Raw genomic sequence first — 16,645 nt, forward strand, 5'->3', positions numbered from 1 at the left:
CTAGGATGCATTAAGCAGAGACCGGGAATAGAGCCCCTGGTAGTAGACCCCGGGTTCCCCACCTTCAGCCCCATAGCTCCCAAACCCCACGTCCAGTTTGGGAGGCGCTGGTGTCTGTTCCGACATCAGGTTGTTGATGGAGAAAGGGTGGTTGAAGTTGTAGGGTGCGTCCAACTTCAGCTCCCCTGGGAGCTCCAGGCCCGTGAAGTAGGGGGTGGAGGAAGTGGGTGAGCCACAGTCCAGGGCCCCCACATCTTCCCCACGCTGGACCTCAGGCTCGGGGGGCAGAGGGTGGGGCTGCGGTGGCGGGGAGGCAGCAGTGGCAGCAGCGGTGGTGGCAGTGGTGGTGGCAGACCCAGTGCCGTTCCTCCCAGTGGAGGTCCCATTGCCTCCTTTCTTCACTTTCTCCTCCAGCTTGAAGCGCTTCTGGCGGCGCAGGTAGCAGCCGTTCTCGAACATGTTCCCTGAGCTGGGGTGCAGGGCCCAGTAGGAGCCCTTGCCCGGCTTGTCCGGGGAGCGTGCAACTTTGACGAAACAGTCGTTGAAGGACAGCGAGTGGCGGATGGAGTTCTGCCAGCGCTGCTGGTTCTCCCGGTAGTAAGGGAAGAGGTCCATGATCCACTGGTAGATCTCGCTCAGCGTCAGCATCTTGCCCGGCGCCTGCTGGATGGCCATGGTGATGAGCGAGATGTAGGAATAGGGCGGCTTGGCGTGGGCCAGGGGCCGTCGGTACCCTTTCGCCAGCTCCTTCCCATGCACCAGCCCCAGGCCTGGGCCCCCATACCCGGAGCTGCTGCCCCCACTGCTACCGGCACCCAGGCCTGGGAAGGTAGGCCCCAGGGGGGCTGCGGGGGCTGGGGGCGCCAGGGGTCCGGAGGGCAGTGGAGAGGCAGGGAGACCCCCCGGGGGGTAGGGAGTGCTCAGGGGGTTCAGGGTCATGTAGGAGTTGAGGGGGCCCATGGTGGGCACTGGGGTCACCGGGGAGTAGACCTGCGAGGAGAGAAAAGAGAGATGGCAAGGGGTCAGTGGGTCTCCATCTGCTGCTGTCCATCTGTCTGTCTGTCTTGCCTCTTTCTACCAGTCTCTTCATCAATCCCAAACCCGCTGGTGTCGAGTTTATCTGCCCCATAGGGTTTCCAAGGCTGTAATCTTTTCAGAAGCAGACTGCCACATCTTTCTCCCGTGGAGTGGCTGGTGGATTTGAACCACCAACCTTTCAGTTAGCAGCAGAGCACTTAACCACTGCACCACCAGGACTTCTCTCTGTAGAAAGCTGTCTCTTAACATCTCTCTCCCCAATTCCCTGCCCTCCCTCCCCTGCACACTTGTGCCCCCGAGCTCCATCTTTAAGTGATTCTCTAACTGTGGTCTGGGAAACCTTGAGGAGTCTCCAAACCCCTTCAGGGTGTCCACGACATCAAAAGGGAGCAATGGTGGTTCAGAGGTAGAATTCTCGCCCTCTATGCAGAAGGCCTGGGTCCTATTTCCGGCCAAGGCACCTTAAGCACAGCTACCACCCATCCGTCAGTGGAGGCTTGGGTGTTGTTATGATACCGAACAGGTTTCAGCAGAGCTTCCAGACTAAGGTGGGCCAGGAAGAAAAGCTTGGCAATCTACTTCCAAAATTCAGCCAGTGTAAACCCTACGGATCAGAACGGTCTGATCCTGTTGTACCTAGGGTCGCCATGAGTCAGGCCAACTGACGGCAACTAACAACAACAAGGAGGTCAAAACCACTTGCACTCTCCCTTTTTGCTTTTTCACTCTGTCATGAGTATACAGTGGAGTTTTCCAGAGCTGTTGTGTGACGTGTGATATCGTAACAGACCGAAAGCAGAAGCAGCTATGAGAATCCAGCGTCTTCTTTTGAGCTGGAGATTAAAGAGATTTACAAAAATGTAAAACAATGCCACTCCTCTCTCTACAATTTTTGGAAATATATTTTAATAAAGATGTGTTATGTATATGAACAAATTATTGCTATTTTAAAATGAAAATTAATACGTATTTTTAAATTTTCTGTTTTTTATGGTATATATAGGCAGTCCCGGACTTACGACAGGGTTCTGTTTCTACAACTCTGTCGTGAGTTGGTTGTGACGTAAGTCGAACACCTCAGGTTTTTTTTTTTTTAAGTTTTCATTATTCTTGCCTTTTACTATCAGTATCTTTAGAAAGCTGATCTTTATTTGTCTTTGGGGGTTGGAAACATTACAGAGAAACTTACAGATCTGATGACATCAGCAGATTACGTGTTGTAATATGTACTGCATTACGTGTTGCAACACTGTATGCAGTACATATTACTAATGGTAAAATGTATTAAAAAAGTGAAAGGCTGTAAGTATGGTTTGTCATAACTCAGATACATTGTAAGTCGGGACTACCTGTATCAATAGATGTGGTCCCCGTCAACAAAAACTTTTGGGGATCCTCAATCACTTTTAAGAGTGTAAAGAGGTCCTGAGACCAACGGAAAATGAGAACTTCCGATCTCTCGAATAATCTAATCTACATGTAGGTATAGCTATCAATTCTTTAGGTTAAAAAAAATTAGTTTCTTTAGAGTCAAAAGTACTTGAGTACCAGAATTCATGTGTTTCAACCTGATCACATATTATCTGCTTACCACCTGTGGCCAAATCTAAGACATCATGTTTGTAAACTGCACTGCTCTTTTATGTATCAATACCCATTGCTGTTGAGTCAATTCCAACTCATAGCGACCCTATATGACAGAGTAGTACTGCTCCCTAGGGTTCCCTAGGCTGGAATCTTTACGGTAGCAGATTGCCAGGCCTTTTCTCCTGTGGAGCCGCTGATGTGTTCAAATCACCGACCTTTTGGTTAGCAGATGAACGCTTAACCATTGCACCCCAGGGCTCCTTTGTGTATCAATAAAAACAGAAAAAAACCACCACCAATTATAATTGTTAGATACATCAACTGTAAAACACATTTCTTTCTCAGAAATGTTTAAATGGGAAAAATACATGCATCTTAACTCAGTGAAATAGGGTACACAGCTCTGTTGTTATCAAGTCAGTTCCGACTCATAGCAACGCCACGTACGAGAGAACAAAACACGGCGCCATCCTCACAACCTTTGCTAGGTTTGAGCCCATTGTTGCAGCCATTGTGTCAATCCATCTCCTTGAGGGTATTCCTCTGTTTTGCTGACCCTCTACTTTAGTAAGCATGACATCCTTCTCCAGGGACTGATTCCTCCTGATAACATGTCTAAAGCATGTGAGACAAAGTCTCGCCATCCTCGCTTTTAAGGAGCATTCTGGCTGTACTTTTTCTAAGACACATCTCTAAGCCAAACCAGAAGCAAACCGATTACCATCGAGTTGATTCTGATTCATAGCGACCCTGTAGGACAGAGTGGAACTGCCCCATAGGGTTTCCAAAGAGCAGCTGATGGATTCAAACTGCTGACCTTTTGGTTAGCAGCTGAGCTCTTAACTACTGTGCCACCAGGGCTCCGAGACACATCTCTATGTCTCTCTAAATAACCCTCTTTATATTCCTTCACGGAGTATCTGGGTAGTGCAAACGGTTAAAGGCTCAGCTACTAACCAAAAGGTTGGAGGTTCAAATCCACCCAGAGGCACCTTGGAAGAAAGGCCTGGTGATCTTCTTCTGAAAAATCAGTCACTGAAAACCTCTGGAGCTCAGTTCTGCTCTGACACACATGGGGTCACCGTGAGTCAGAATCCACCCCACGGCAATTGGTTTTATATTCTTCCATAAATTCAAGAAATACTCAGCTGTGCCAGGCACTTCCCAGGAACTGTCTCCTTTAACCCTTACAACCACACCATGGTGGAGGCGCTATTATTGTGCCCATTTTACAGCTAAGGAAGCTGGGGCCCAGAGCGGTTGTCCAGGGTCACATAGCCTGTGTGGGGAAGAACTGGGATTCTGACCCCAGGCAGTCTGGCTCTAGAACCTGTGTTCTACGTCATACTATAAAAGCATAAAAGTCAGGAAGATAAACAAGGAAAATACAAGGCATGGTAGATGTGAACCCACAAGGAGCCTTGGTGGCACAATGGTTAAGCGCTTGGCTGCTAACTGAAAGGTCAGTGGCTCGAACCCACCAGCAGCTCCGAAGGAGAGAAGACCTGGTGATCTGCTCCCATAAAGATTACAGCCTAGGAAACCCTATAGGGCAGTTCTATTCTGCCCTGTAGGGTCACTATGAGTCAGAACTGACTCAACAGCACACAACAAAAACAAAGATGGTTTAGGAGTCCTTGGTGCAAAATGTTAACGCGCTCAGCTGCTAACCAAAAGTTGGAGGTTCATGTCCACCCAGAGATGCCTTGGAAGAAAGGCCTGGTGATCTACCTCTGAAAATCAACCAATGAAAACCCTATGGAACTCAGTTCTATCCTGACACACATGGGTCGTCATTAGTCAGGCTGACCTGATGGCAACTGATTTCGATGATGGTTTTTCTCATCCTCTATTTATCCCTCTCACCTGCTCTCTCCCAGCCTGTCTCCTCCCTCTTACATCTACATCTCCATCTGCCCTGCCTCCTCCTCCAGGGAGACCAGGAAGGCAGTGTCCCCATTTGCAGCCGGGGGTCCCAGGGCACTGGGGGAGCTGCCATAGCTCTGGCCAGAGCCAGCTTTGGTGTGGGTCAGGAGGTCCCATCTCCTCCCCTGCCTGCACTGTCAGTGCCTGCGGGTCCCAAAGTCCAGAGAGAAAAGGGACTTGCCCATGGCCACTGGGGTGGTCAGGGCCAGGTGGCAACCAATTCCAGGTCAGAGTCCCAGTCAAGAATCCTCCCCTCGCTCCTTTGCAAGTCTCTCCAGATAGCTCTTCTCTCTTTTATCCCTGGAGCTCTCGGTTGGTTTTGTCTGTGTCTGTCTGTCTGTCTCCTTCCCTGTCTCAGTAACTCTAAGTTCTTTTCCTCTTCATGTCTCCATGGTTCCCTTTCTCCCTCTTTCTTTTCCCCTCTGACTTTTCCCCCTCTCTCTCTTCCCCCTTCCACCTCTCTCCTCCTTTCTTTCCCTTCTCTCCCCCATCTCCTTTGCTCTCCCTCTCTTCTTCCCTCTTTGGGTCTGTATCTCTTTCACACCCCCCCCGCCCTGTCTCTCTCTTCCTGCCTGTCTCACCTGCCACTATCCCTTCCCTTCTCTGCCTTCCTCTCCTCAACCCCACCTCTCCCCCCCCATCTGCTCCCCACCCTGTCCCTCCTTCCCATCCCTCCCCTGTCTCTCTCCACCCTTCCATGGCTTTCTGTCTCTCTCCCCCACTCCCCTGCCACCTCCCATCTCTTTCTCCCTCAGAACATCTTGGTATCTGTCTCCTTCCCTCAGCATCACCATTGCCCCAAAAGTTCAACACTGAAACCGGAGCCAAAGTTACTTCCCTCTTCCACCCACTGTGTCCCCCTGGTTGGCTGGCTCTGCCCCCTCCCCAGAATAAGGAAGGCGGGTCCTTCAGAGATGAAAGGAGGCAATGAATTCAGTGGGATCCAGAGAGAGTTGGGGAGGGATTTCTAAGTCCTTTTGCCACCCGCCCCCCCCCCACCAATTCTCTAACTCAGCTAAGTTCTTGTATAGCAGAGTAAGACAGACTGAGACCCTAGGGCCCTCCTTTACTGGCTTTCCCACCCACCAGGAAGTCCTCCTTTAGGTCTGACCTCAAGCTCTGTAGTTGCCCTAATCCACCCTAGGCTTTCCCACGCCCCAGGGCTGAGGTGAAGCCCGGTGTCCGGGTCTAAGCCGGATCTCCCCCGCCAGGGTGGGGCTGAGATGGGGGGAAGCCCTCAGGGGACCTGCACCCCCACTGCAGGAGGCTAGAATTTCTTCCCTTTCATTTCCTTATTGTTCCTGAGGGAGGGTGTGACGGGAGCAGAGGTAGGCAGTGCAAAGCCAGAAGCCTAGTGTCCAGTCCCTGGCCCAGCCCTGGGCTTCAAGCAGCCCCCAACACTCCTCTGGGCTTCAATTTTCCATCTCTAAAATGGGGGAGCAGTGGATCAGCTGATCTCTAAGAACCTGAGGCCAGTAGGGGTGGACCAGGGGTGATAACTTTCCAAACTCTCTTGACAGGGAGCCAGCCTGGGGGTATCAACATCACCCCAGCAGGAAGAGGTGGTTTGAGGACCCTGTTGGTTGCTGGGTGAGTGTAGGTATTTCTGGCCCCATTGTTCCGGCCCAGAGGGAAGGAGGTGGGTTAATCTGATGGGAGGGTTTGGGGAGACTCCCAGACAGTACCCTCCAAACCATTTCCAGCTACCCATATGTGGACTCTTCTAAAATATGCCCCCAAACTGTCCCCAAATGTTGATCCCCTCTGGATTGTCCTTCAATTTCTGAGTTATCTAGACTGTCCGTGCAAATTGTTCCCCTAAACTTGGATCCATCCAGACTGCATCCCAAATATTGATTCCCCCAGCATAGACTCGCCCACAAACTACTTCTAAGATGTGCCCCCAAAACACTGATTAGTGGATGGTCCTCTTAAGCCAAATGCCTAGACTCTGAGCTCTCCAGGAGGCCCGGCTAGAATCCCCCCACTAGCCAGGAGCCTCCACTTCCCACCCTGGTCTCCACCTTTCCCATCTCACCACTGACACCTCTAGCTGCCCCGCCTCTACCTCTCAACACTCCCAGCCCCTTCCCCAGCTGGCCCTTCCCTATCCCACGTGCACTTCACACCTCCACTGCCCCATGACTGGCCCCTCCTAGGCACACTGCCAGGCCCCACAGGTCTGGGGATCCAGGAGACCCACCCTACAGCTTCAAACCCCAGACCCAGGACTCAGGCATGCTGGGGCCCACATAACCCCCAGATCTCAGTCTCCCTGGAAAACTCAGCCATTCCAGCCTCACATCCCCACCTCAAGCTTGCAGTTTCCTTCCAGGTTAGGAACACAAGCATCCAGACCCCGTAACTCTCAGACTAGGATCCCCTACTCCCAGGTCTCACAATATGGACTATAAAAAAAACCCAATGCCGTCCAGTCGATTCCGACTCATAGTGACCCTATAGGACAGAGCAGAACTGCCACACAGAGTTTCCAAGGAGGGCCTGGTGGATTCCAACTGCCAAACTTTTGATTAGCAGGCGTAGTTCTTAACCACTATGCCACCAGGATTTCCATGTGGACTATAGAGTGAGTAAAGAAAGCAGCAGGAATCCTTGCAACAAGGGGAACAGTAGTTAGACTTGGAGAAGGACTTCTTGTCTCCTGGCCTGAGGGAATTAGGATAAACCCCCACCCACAAATCCAAGGAGGCCTTGTCTAAAATCAGACTGGATGAGGACATTAGCAATTGCTGGAGGTTGCTGGGGGGCAGGGATAATCTGAAACCCTCCACCCTCCAAAGAGGGGAGTCCCTGCTAAAGGACTCTAATAGCAGTTAAGTTCAGCTGGGAGGGGCTGCGAGTCCTGGGGAAGGATGGGAGGATGGAGATTGAAACACACCCTCTAAATACCCGCAAAGGTGATGCCCACATCTATCCGAGCCCCAACTCTAACCTGTCTGTTATCTCGGACCCCCAAAAGAAAGCTTCATCTCTGAACACCCCCATCTCGTACTCCTGAGTGCCAACCACTATTCCTGGCCCTATCTTAGATGGCCACCTTGATCCTCATTCCTGAACCCCCAACTTTACCACCATATTCTAAACCTGAGCTCCCACCTCCAAAACCTATTGTCGTCCAATCGATTCGGACTCATAGTGACCCTATAGGACAAAGTAGAACTGTCCAATAGGGTTTCCAAGGCTGTAATCTTTACAGGAGCAAATGGCCAGCCAGGTCTTTTCTCCCGCGAGGCAGCTGGTGGGTTCAAACCTCAGGCCTTTCCATCAGCAGCAGCAGCTGAACGCTTAACCACTGCGCCATCAGGACTCCTTGCTCCCACCGCAAACCTCCCTTAGTGGTTTCTCCCTACCCCCAGCTCATTATCTTTCCTCCAACTTTGAACCCCATTTCCTAATTCTTCAACTCTGTCCGCTACCCTGGAGCTCGGATTCCTATCTTTGGTTTGTTCATTTTAATCCCTGGGATTTCGGGTCCCCAAAACCCAGCCTTCACGTTTAAACTATGACCTGACCTTTGCCTACGTTTTCCTGACTCTTATTTGAGCCCTCACCCCGGCTCGCCTGCCGAAGCCGCGAGTCCATGCCTTGTCCCCTGTCCCGGATTCGCACACCTGGTTTTCGTGTCCCCCGTTCCTTGTCTCCCCAGTTAGATGCCCCGGTCCCGTTTGAGCCCACGCGCCTATCCCTGTCCCCATTTAAACCCACACCCGGGTGCCTGCCCCCCACTTCCCGCTCCGTCATCCCCGAGGACACACCTCGCCCGCCTCGGGGTAGTAGCTCCACTCGGCCAGGTCATGGGCCTCCATCTTCACCGAGCCCAGCATCCCCGGGGCCTGCGCCCCCACCCGCTCCCGTTCCGGTCCCGGGGGAACGGAACACTTCAGATCGCTCAGCAGGAACGGCCCGACTCCGAACGGCGCCTGCCCGTCCGACTGCCCGGGGTCCCCGCCGTCCCGGGCGCCGCGGGAGGCGGCCACGCTTTATAGCCGGGACACCCCCGCCCCTCGCCCGCCCCGGACTGCCCTCCCGCCTCCCCGAGGGCGGTGCGCTCGGCCTGGGGCGCCCCCTGCGGGACTGCGAGGAGAGAGACCTCAGGCGCCGGGGACCGCATTCCGGGGACGCGAGAGCAGGAGATGGCTGAAGAGTGAGGGAGCTGCCGGGGTGAGACCCTGCTGATATTAAAGGCCCCGAAGGTACAGCTCTGGAGCACTTCTACCCGAGGGGGAGGGACATGTTCATCACCTCGACAAAAGAGAACCAATATCCAGAGCCCAGCATGGCAACGGCGGAGGAAAGGGGCGCAGCGCGCAGGGCGCTCTAGGGGTACCGATGTACCACTATCAGGACCCTTAGCAGAGCCTGGAAAGCGCACTCCCAATGTACAGATGAGAATACTGAGGCTTCCGACGGCTGGAAATGTTCAGACTGGAAAGAAAGGGTCAGGGCTAAGGATGGGGAAACCGGGCCTCTGATCATACCACACTAGGACAACAGACCACCTCGAAGCTTCGCCTCCGGGATTCTTTAAGCTCTCCAACCCCGCCGTCCAGGGACTCGGAACCACTGGGAACTCCATTTCCCAGAAGCCTCTAGCTCCCTTTCCGCCCTGTGCCTCTACCAAGGGACTACATTTCCCGGAAGCCTGTGAGGGGCGGTCTCAGGGCACTCTGGGGAAGTGAGGAAGGCCGCTCGCGCCGCACGAGGTAAGGGCGGGGTCGGGGCGGTCTGGACTCCATTTCCCGGCAGCCCTGCGTGCGCAGCGCGTGCGCAGTGTCACGGCGGCGAGGGAAAGATGGCGTCGGTGGCGTCTGTGAGGAGGCGCTGCTGAGGGGGCGCGAGGGGGACGGAGGCCGGAGCCGCGGTGAGCGGGGGACGGCCTGGGGGCCGGGGAACGAAGGGAGGAGGGGCCCTCAGGAGGCGGGGGCGCTGGGGGGCCGCGACAGGAGAGGGGAGCAGTGGCGTTCGGGACCCTTGTTTCTTCCCCTGCTCAGCACCCTTCCGTGGCTCCCCAGTGCCCTCAGGGCAAAGTTCCAATGTGGCCCCCAAAGCGCGCCCGCCCCGCCGACCTCGCCGGCTTCCTCGCTGCCTTTTTGCTCACCCCCCACCTCTCACAGCTGCACCGGCTTTTCGGTTCCTCAAACTTGCCGTGCAGCTCCCCGCCTCATGGCTTTTGCACATGCTGACCCTTCTGCCCGCAGTACCCTTTTACCCATTCTGCCTGGCTAATTCCCATTCATCCTTTGGGGCCGGGCGCAAACGTCACTTCCCCTGCGTAGCACTCCTGGGGAGGATTTTGGGTCGACTTTGAATGAGATGTGGGAGTGACAGGCAGCAGGGAGCATAGGCAAGAGGCTGTTTACTCAGTTTACTTATGTGGTGCTGCTCTAACAAATGCCACAAATGGATGGCTTTAACAAAGAGAAATTTATTTTGTCCCAGTCTAAGAGGCTAGAAGTCCGAGTTGAGGGCGCCAGCTCCAGGCTTTCTTTTTCTGTCTGTTCTAGGGAAAGGTCCTTGTCATTAATCTTCACCTGGTCTAGTAGCTTCTCAACCCAGGGACCCACTCCCTTTCTGGTTCTTCATTCTTGATGCCATGAGGTCCTTCTGTCTCTTTGCTTGCTTCTCTGTCTTTTATATCTCCAAAGAGGTTGACTCAGAAGACAACCTAATCCTGTAGATTGAGTCCTGCCTCATTAACATCATAGAGATAGGATTTACAATGCATAGGAAAATCACATCAGATCACGAAATGGTGGACAGTTGCACAATACTGGGAATCACGGCCTAGCCCAGTTGACACACGTTTTTGGGGAACACAATTCAATCCATAACTGTAGTCATTCATTCAGCAGACATCTATCAAATAGCTACTCTGTACAGTACATAATGTTCCTTTTTAAAAACGTATCTTTTTTGCCCTCCCTAAATTCTGTTCCCCTGAGGTGATTATTGCTAATGGTTTGTGGACTGTTTTTCAGCTCTTTTCCCGTGTAGGTAACAATAGCCATACTCATCTAACATTTACTACATATACTAAGAATAGCCTTGGCAGTCAGGCACTGTTACCATCCCCGTTGTACAGAGATAGAAACTGAGACCCAGAGAGATTAAGTTTCTTACCTCAGGTTATTCTGTGAATACACACGCAGAAGCTTGGCAGAAATGGATTGAATTGCACGTACTGTTTTGTGACACAGCAGACTGTCGTAGACATCCTGTCCTGATAGTACATGAGATCCGCCACTTTTTTTTTTTACTGTTTTCTCCCACTTACGGTTTTTGGTTTGTCTTTTCAGTTTGTTGTTTGTTTGCTTTTTTGTATGTATATATGTATATATTTGTTTTTATAGAAGTGGAGCATATGGTGATAAACACCACCTTCCTCTTTACTTCCTTTAACTTAATATAACACAGGAGTCTGCTCCCCATCAGTGTATAAAGATTTTCTTTATTTCTTTCTTTTTCCTCTTAGTCCTTTTTCCAGTGGCATAGTATTTATCATGTGGTTGTATCATAATTTTTCAACCAGTTCCATTATTTAAGAACGTGTGGGTTGTTTCTGGCCTTTTGCTATTACGAATAGAGCTGTCATCGAGATCCTTCTACACTAATCATTTTATGATATTACCAGTATAACTTTGGGATGTTATTGCTAGCGGCCGTCCAGTCAGTCTCCAACTCATGCTAACCCCACACACAATGGAACAAAATCCTGCCTGGTCCTGGCCACACACACGATTGGCTGGGAATCGGACTGTTGTGATCTGTAGGGTTTCCGCTGGCTGATTTTCAGAAGTAGATAGCCAGGCCTTTCTCTCTGGTTCGTCTTAGTTTGGAAGCTCCACCAAAACCTGTTCAGCATCTTGACAACACATAAGCTTCCACAGACAGGCAGGTGATAGCTGCGCATGAGGTGCACTGACTGGGTATCAAACCCAGGTCTCGCTCATGGAAGGCTAGAATCCTATCACTGAGCCACCACTGTCCAAAAGTCCCCCCTCCCCTCCCAGCTCCATAGTATTCCAGAGAATAGCTGTAATATAACCTCTTTAACTAGGGCTTTTCTGATGTATCGGGTACCGACTGTGGGCAGGGCTGCTCCATGATTGGAGTTCCTCAGAGCTTTGTTTGAGAAAGTCAGGAAGCATGGAGACCAGTAAGGTGGCTTCTGTGGTTCATTTGGCATCCAGCCATTCAGCAGATGTTCTGGTCTGCTTGCTGTATATAAAGTACTGGAGCTGGAACTTGGGGACCTGCCTCTGACCTGGAAGTCCATCAGGGAAGGCGAGTGACATCAGTCTCCCCCAGATTACAACCACCATGCACACGTACATGTAGTCTGGAGTAGGCCGGGACTTTGGAAGGCAGGACAAGGAAAGGACAGGCTGGGGAAGTGGGTTGAGCCCTGTGTTGGTGATGGGGTGTAGGTCAGCTTGACCCATCCCCTTCTTCCCCAGGGGATACCTGACAGCAGCCATGGCGAGCAGCAGTGGGGACAGTGTTACCCGCCGGAGTGTGGCCTCTCAGTTTTTCACACAAGAGGAGGGAGCAGGCATTGATGGCATGACCACCTCAGAAAGGGTGAGTGTGGAGAGAAGGGCTCGGAGTTGGGATGCACAGCCCTGGCTTTCGGCGGGCCACCCCCACCCCCAGATCACAGAGCCTTGGGAGTGCCAATGGGCTAGGCTGGCAAGGCCAGCACCACCCCCTGCCTTTCTTTCCCCTCTAGGTGGTGGATCTCCTGAACCAGGCAGCACTGATCACCAATGACTCAAAGATCACAGTGCTCAAACAGGTGAGGGGTGGGGAGAGGGGGTGGGCTAAGGCGGGACAAGGGGAGGGGAGTGGGAACCTGTGGAAGAGAAAACACTGGCGGTAACACTAGCATCCACGTATCAAGGACTTAGTATATGAGCATGGTGCCCAGTGCTGTATGGGCATGATCTCATTTCACTCTCACCACAGCTCCACAAGGTGGAGAAACGTCATCCTTGTTGTATACAGAAGGGAGTAGAGCCTCAGAACTTGTACGATTAGCCCGGGGTCACTCCTTTAGGAGCTGGCTGAACTAGGACTTGAATCCCGGAATCCAAATCTAACTCCCTGTCCTCTTCATTGCATTTCCTCTCTACCAGGGTCCAGTGTAGCGAGGAAGACATACATGTCACCAGACAGTGATGACCCAGAGTGTGCAGGGCTGGGACAGAAGAGCCCAGGATGCTGTGGGAGCCCAGAGGGCACCAGACCCAGCCTGGGAAGTCAGGGAGGGCTTCTGGGAGGAGCTGAGATGTGAAGGATAAGAAGGAGAGAGACAGGCCAAGTGAGAGATGGAGAGCATCTCAGGCAGAGAGCACAATAGCATGTGCAAAGGCAAAAGAGGACGTGAGAATTTGATGGGCTGGGAATGGTTCTGAATAGGAGGCAGTTAGAGATGGGGTCAGGCTGCACGTGTGAGAGCCCCAGTTCTCCTTGTTCCATGTGGCTAGGAGACTCCATCCTGTTGTAGCGTGGGATGCTGACAGTACCTCCCTCATGGGGTGGTTGTGAGGGCCACTCAACAACTCCTTAAACGTACTAGGATCCAGGTTCCTTCCTGGTCCTGGACTGGTATGCAGATGTTGACAAGACAAGCTGATTCCAAAGAGCCTGGCAGGCACAAGGGCTGTGGGAAATGGATTCTCACGGCTGAATCGGGAATAGGAAGCAGCAAGCAGCAGGAGAGTACAGATAATTGATGTGATGGACAGGTGGAAAGATGTCAAACCTCAGGGAGGTAGGAGCCCTGGGGCATGCTCCCCTTTCTTCTGCTCCCTGTGTAACACATACACACTATGTACCAAGACCTGCACCTTGTGGAATCTCACTGAGGTCTGGTAGCAGCCCAGTGAGTTGATGTTTAAGATCTCCATTTTACAGCAGAGCAAACTGAGGCTCAGAGCGGGAAGGCCACTTGTCCAGGACCATGGTGGGGAGTGGTAGAACCAGAATTTGAACTGAGTTTATCTGCCGTCTGCTCCCATGCTGTTTTCCGCTGTACTCTCCTGTCAGCATTGATCGGAGCTGGTTTTACATATGTGTTTCTCCTCCCCACCCCAATTTCCTTGTAGGTCCAAGAGCTGATCATCAACAAAGACCCCACACTACTGGACAACTTCCTGGACGTGAGTGACCAATGGGAGAAAAAGGAGCCGGGGGCAGGGGGGAATGTCCTGGCACAGCCCTGACTCCCCTCCTTCCTGACCTCGGCAGGAGATCATCGCCTTCCAAGCAGACAAGTCCATCGAAGTGCGCAAATTTGTCATCGGCTTCATTGAGGAGGCCTGGTACGGGGAGGTGCAGGGAGCCCCGGGAGCCCCCCTGGTGTAATCAGTCTCTCCAGCTCCAGGCCTGGTCCTGCCCTGACAGCCCTGCCCTCCATTTCCTAGACCCATTCTCCCCACACACCGACTCCCCAGCAAATATTTAAAAGGTCGGACTCTTTCGTCATCCGTGATTTCTGTACTTCTCGCAGTCTCCACATCTGCGTCGTCAATAAGGACTGTTAGCTCTGCTTTAAAATACGTACAGGACCTGACCAGTTCTCAGCGACTTCCCCTGCTCCTCTGCTGGTCCAAGCCACCCTTAGTTCTGCACATCCAGTGTTCTTCCCACTGGTTCTCCATTTCTACTCTTGCATGTGGCAGCCAGAGCGGTCCTGCTGACATGGGAATCCCCCGCTCTCAGGCCTCCACTGGCCTGTGATCTCACTGAGGCTGAAACCCAAACTCCTCACCCTCACCTCTTCTCACTCCTGGCGGTCTCTCTGATCTCTCCTGACCCTCTGTCTCCCTGTCTGCACTCCCGTCACTGGCCTCATTGCTGACCCTCAGAAAGCACCATTCTGCTTCATGGCTCCTGTGCTTGCTGTCCTGTTAGCGGGCCCGCGTCCCCAGGGAGCCTCGCACTCCACTTGGGTCTGTTCCTCAGAGAGCCCTGACGGCTCCAGTACAGCACACACGCCTCAGGCCCTCTGTTCACCCTGTGCTCTGTAGTGGGCCACACGAATTGAAATTACTTAGATTATTCTCTTCCCCACCAAAACATCAGCTCCATGAGGGCTGGCCTTTTCTGTATTGCTGAGCACTGCATCCCCAGTGCCTAGAACAGCACTGGCACATAGTAGGGGCTGAATAATAAGTATTTGCTAAACGAATGAACTTGATAATAGTAGTCACTGCCATGTGGGACGCTCATGCTGCCGTGTACTGTAGAAGGTCCTTTCCCGTATCATTGCTGGCAGTTTTCATACCAGTCTTAGGGGATGGGTGCTGGTGTTACCCTCCTTTCACAGAGAGGAAAAATGGGGTCATTCCCTTATTCATTCATTCAACATTTACTGGGTTGCATTGTGACTGGGAAGAAATCAGATATTCCCTAATCATTGAATAGTTTCTGTTTGGCAGGTACTCTACTAAATCCCAGGTCCCTGGGAGGCGCAGATGGCTTGCACTCAGCTACTAACCAAAAAGTTGGCGGTTCTAACTCACCCAGCAGTACCGTGGAAGAAAGGCCTAGAGCTCTCCTTCCATAAAAATTATAGCCAAGAAACCCTATAGAGCCCAGTTCTACTCTGCAACCCGAGATTGCTACGAGTCGGAATTGACTCAGTGGCAACTGTTTTGATTTTGGTTTGATAACAAATGCTTTACGTACTCGGTTATTGAGTCCTCAAAGTAACAGTATGGATTAATTATTAGGCCCATTTCACTGAATAGAAAACTGAGGCCCTGAGAGGTGAAGTGAGTTTCTTAAGGTCTAAACAGCTAATATGTGGCAGGGCTGGGGTTTTAACCCATGTATAAAAAATCTTTGTTTTTTTTTTTTCTATATGACTCCGCAGCTAAACTCTCAAATCTCCTCCCTTCCCTGGGAGAATTCTTGGTAAATCCTCCTGAGTTTGCAAAGAGTCCAGTTGTTCAGCAAATGTGTATCAGATGCCTGCTGTGTGCCAGGCACCTGTGTCAGGTTGTAGGACATAACAGCGAGCAAAACATCGGTATCGTTCCTGCCTTCGTGGGCTTACAGATGAGGTTTTTATTTTTTGACTGATTCGATTAATATCTACTTTCTGATTGTAATAGATATGGTGAAATTTATGTTCATGTACTGAGCTCTCAATATGGTCTTCTCGAGTTTCTTTATTCATTAAACAGACACTTAATTGAAGGCATTTCATTTATTCTTTCCTTGAACAAATCCTGAGTACCTGCTAGTTGTAGGCCCTGGGTCTCTACTGATGAGGAAAGGATCCACCTTCAGAGCCCTCAGCCGTAGGTAATCAAATCAGTAAACAGAACTGGAGATTATGTAAAGCAAAGTGTTTTAAAGATGGCTAACGTTTACTGATGTTTTCTATGTGCTAGGCACTGTTCTAAGCAATTTGCAAGTCTTAACAATTCTTGTAGCAACCTATGAGGTAGATAGTAGTGTTCTAAATGAGAAAGTCACTTGCCCAGATTCACGCAGCTGGTATGTTGTAGAGTCAGAATTTAAACCCAGGCTGCCTGGCTGTACTGCCCCTTATGTGAACAACAGTAGGAGTAAAAGGGGATGAGGAGGCTGGGTGCTGCAAGACCAACCCAGATAGAAGGTCCAGGGGCGGCCTCTGTCAGAAGGTAAGAAGCATTGTTCTCAGCTTCCGGATGTGCCAGCAAACAAGACAAATGCAGCTCCTGCCCTCACAGCTGACCTGCTGCCATTCCCTCTTCCCACCTCTATTCCAGTCCCCTGGGACACTGAAATCAGGATTTCCCTTCCCTCCTAGACCCCCAGCTCCCACCACCTGCCCTAAGACCATTTTGACCTTCCCTTTTTACCTCCATCCCCAGCAAGCGAGACATTGAGTTACTGCTGAAACTGATCGCGAACCTCAACATGCTCTTGAGGGACGAGAATGTGAATGTGGTGAAGAAGGCCATCCTCACCATGACCCAGCTCTATAAAGTGGCCCTGCAGGTGAGCCCTCTCTACCTGAGGACATCCCATCCTGACACATCTTGTTTCCAGACTAATCAAATCCATTATGAGTCAAAAC

The 16,645-nt window shown here is 51.7% G+C and overlaps 2 protein-coding genes across 3 annotated transcripts in view; one reads left to right on the plus strand and one right to left on the minus strand.

Annotated features, from left to right (window-relative positions):
• FOXA3 (forkhead box A3) lies at positions 1-8,465 on the minus strand. Its single transcript, XM_049901235.1, has 2 exons — positions 8,328-8,465; positions 1-990 (listed from the first exon to the last, which is right to left on the minus strand). The coding sequence occupies exons 1-2, from the start codon at positions 8,394-8,396 to the stop codon at positions 1-3; spliced, it is 1,059 nt and encodes a 352-aa protein (XP_049757192.1). The 5' UTR covers positions 8,397-8,465.
• Positions 8,466-9,348: 883 nt separating this feature from the next.
• Positions 9,349-16,645, plus strand: part of SYMPK (symplekin scaffold protein) — a 36,690-nt gene continuing 29,393 nt past the window's right edge. Inside the window, exons 1-6 of one of the 2 annotated variants that reach the window (XM_049900884.1) lie at positions 9,349-9,433; positions 12,030-12,153; positions 12,302-12,367; positions 13,680-13,733; positions 13,822-13,895; positions 16,440-16,566. In XM_049900884.1, coding sequence (XP_049756841.1) covers positions 12,049-12,153; positions 12,302-12,367; positions 13,680-13,733; positions 13,822-13,895; positions 16,440-16,566 — 426 coding nt within the window. In that variant the 5' untranslated portion in view covers positions 9,349-9,433; positions 12,030-12,048. Of the gene's footprint in view, positions 9,434-11,999; positions 12,154-12,301; positions 12,368-13,679; positions 13,734-13,821; positions 13,896-16,439; positions 16,567-16,645 lie in introns of both variants that reach the window. The other variant, XM_049900885.1, reaches the window with a different exon arrangement.

The sequence above is a fragment of the Elephas maximus genome, chromosome 11 (genome assembly GCF_024166365.1).
Source record: "Elephas maximus indicus isolate mEleMax1 chromosome 11, mEleMax1 primary haplotype, whole genome shotgun sequence".
Classification (NCBI taxonomy): Eukaryota; Metazoa; Chordata; class Mammalia; order Proboscidea; family Elephantidae; genus Elephas; species Elephas maximus.